Genomic DNA, 1,630 nt, shown 5'->3' on the forward strand with positions numbered 1-1,630 from the left:
GCGGGGCCTCTGCTTGCGTGATTCGGTAAATCCTGCACAGTGTCTCGAATTCACCAACGTTGTGGTGCTTTTCTTCTTGATGGACATTATCCCTGATCGCCCTCCAATCAATCAACTCGGGGGTCCACTTGAAAGACCACATATCACCCTGAGAGGAAGGAGATAAGACAGCCGCAAGCAACGCAATGGCAAACACTGTTTCGCGCCTCATCGTGATTTTGCCTCTACATTCATTAGTCAAAGAGAGGAACAAAAGCTTATCATTACAGTCATTATTGTTATTGAGAGACACACCCAGTAAACAAATACATCAATATATCGAAGTTAATAAGTGCCTGGGACAAACCAGCTGCTGCAGCATCCAACAAAGGGGGAAACACACACCAATACACATATTTACATGGGTTCACCCTCCTAAGCTGCATATTAACATTAAACACCCTCACAGCTGTTTTCCCATTGATTGTCTTACTCTTACATATATCTGCATACAATAAATCCACTTTCTTAAACACCATGCTAGATCCTCCACTTTCCCAAGTGGACTGTGCTCCAGCCTTTTTGATTTCCTCAACAAGCTTATCTATTCTCCTATCGAGCACCTGTACATTTATGTTAAAATTATCCAAATCCTCCATTGGCTTTATTAACTTCGGCTGCTACCTTATTGCTTTATTCGCTAGCACATTGCGTGCTTAATCCGGACACATGTGTTACCTTTATCCAATGAACACCACTTTGCCGTTAAGCTTTATTTAGCATATCATCCTTTCTTCATGCATGTGCTGACAACACTCTTCGTTGCCCTCTCTGCGTGCATGCACAGCTCCTTGCCTTCCATTTTCTTAAATCACACACTCTTAAAGGTAACAGTTAAATTTTCAAAACGCTTTCATTAGACACTTGTTTTTATTGAAACGTTTCATAATACTGTGATATGATGGAATATTATGTTAGTTGCCAACATACAAAACAGTCCCAGAACAACAAGTGACCTTCCCCATCAGCATCCTCATTTATATTATTTGCGACATAAAAATAATCACCATCCTCTCAGTTAACTCTTGCCATCCTCACACCATATGCAAAGAGCATTAACACACTCCACCACCCCAGAGGAAAAATAATGGAGGGGCAGCCTTATTTATCATCACTCACGATTAAAATAACTCAAAACAGAAACACTCCAACGAAAGAAATTATAACCTACGACAAACATGTAAGTACGCACATGCAAAGTTATGTATATTTATTATTATTATGATTGTGGTGAGGAGGAGTTATTTCTATCAATGCACTTTCTCACAGTAATACAACTAGTACTATTCACACTGCCAATAAGATTCGTGTCGAGTTGCAGTTAGGCAACATTTCTGTTTACTTCGCTAAAGCATGAAAGGGTGTAAAAAATATATCTGACATCAGCTGGAGGTAAACGGAAGACGATTATTCAGTAGCATCGAAAAACAATGATGAGAGAAGTGAAGATGTCATGCACTTCATTGACAGAAAGAAAACATTTACATTTCACTAAACAATTAAAGTCATTTACAGAGCCACTCATAAATAAATTATCCCGTGGAATGGGGCACCTGCTTATGCTTCCACTGACACAATCCCATAATGGACG

The 1,630-nt window shown here is 39.6% G+C and overlaps 1 protein-coding gene across 1 annotated transcript; it reads right to left on the reverse strand.

Moving 5' to 3' along the window:
- Window positions 1–278: 278 nt before the first annotated feature.
- TEOVI_000755600 (uncharacterized protein) lies at window positions 279–638 on the reverse strand (the record flags this gene model as incomplete). Its single annotated transcript, XM_067221795.1, has 1 exon — window positions 279–638. One exon carries the CDS (start codon window positions 636–638, stop codon window positions 279–281), a length of 360 nt encoding a protein of 119 aa, XP_067077896.1.
- Window positions 639–1,630: the final 992 nt, after the last annotated feature.

Source organism: Trypanosoma equiperdum, assembly GCF_001457755.1.
Source record: "Trypanosoma equiperdum strain OVI genome assembly, contig: ctg_1484, whole genome shotgun sequence".
Lineage (NCBI taxonomy): Eukaryota > Euglenozoa > Kinetoplastea > Trypanosomatida > Trypanosomatidae > Trypanosoma > Trypanosoma equiperdum.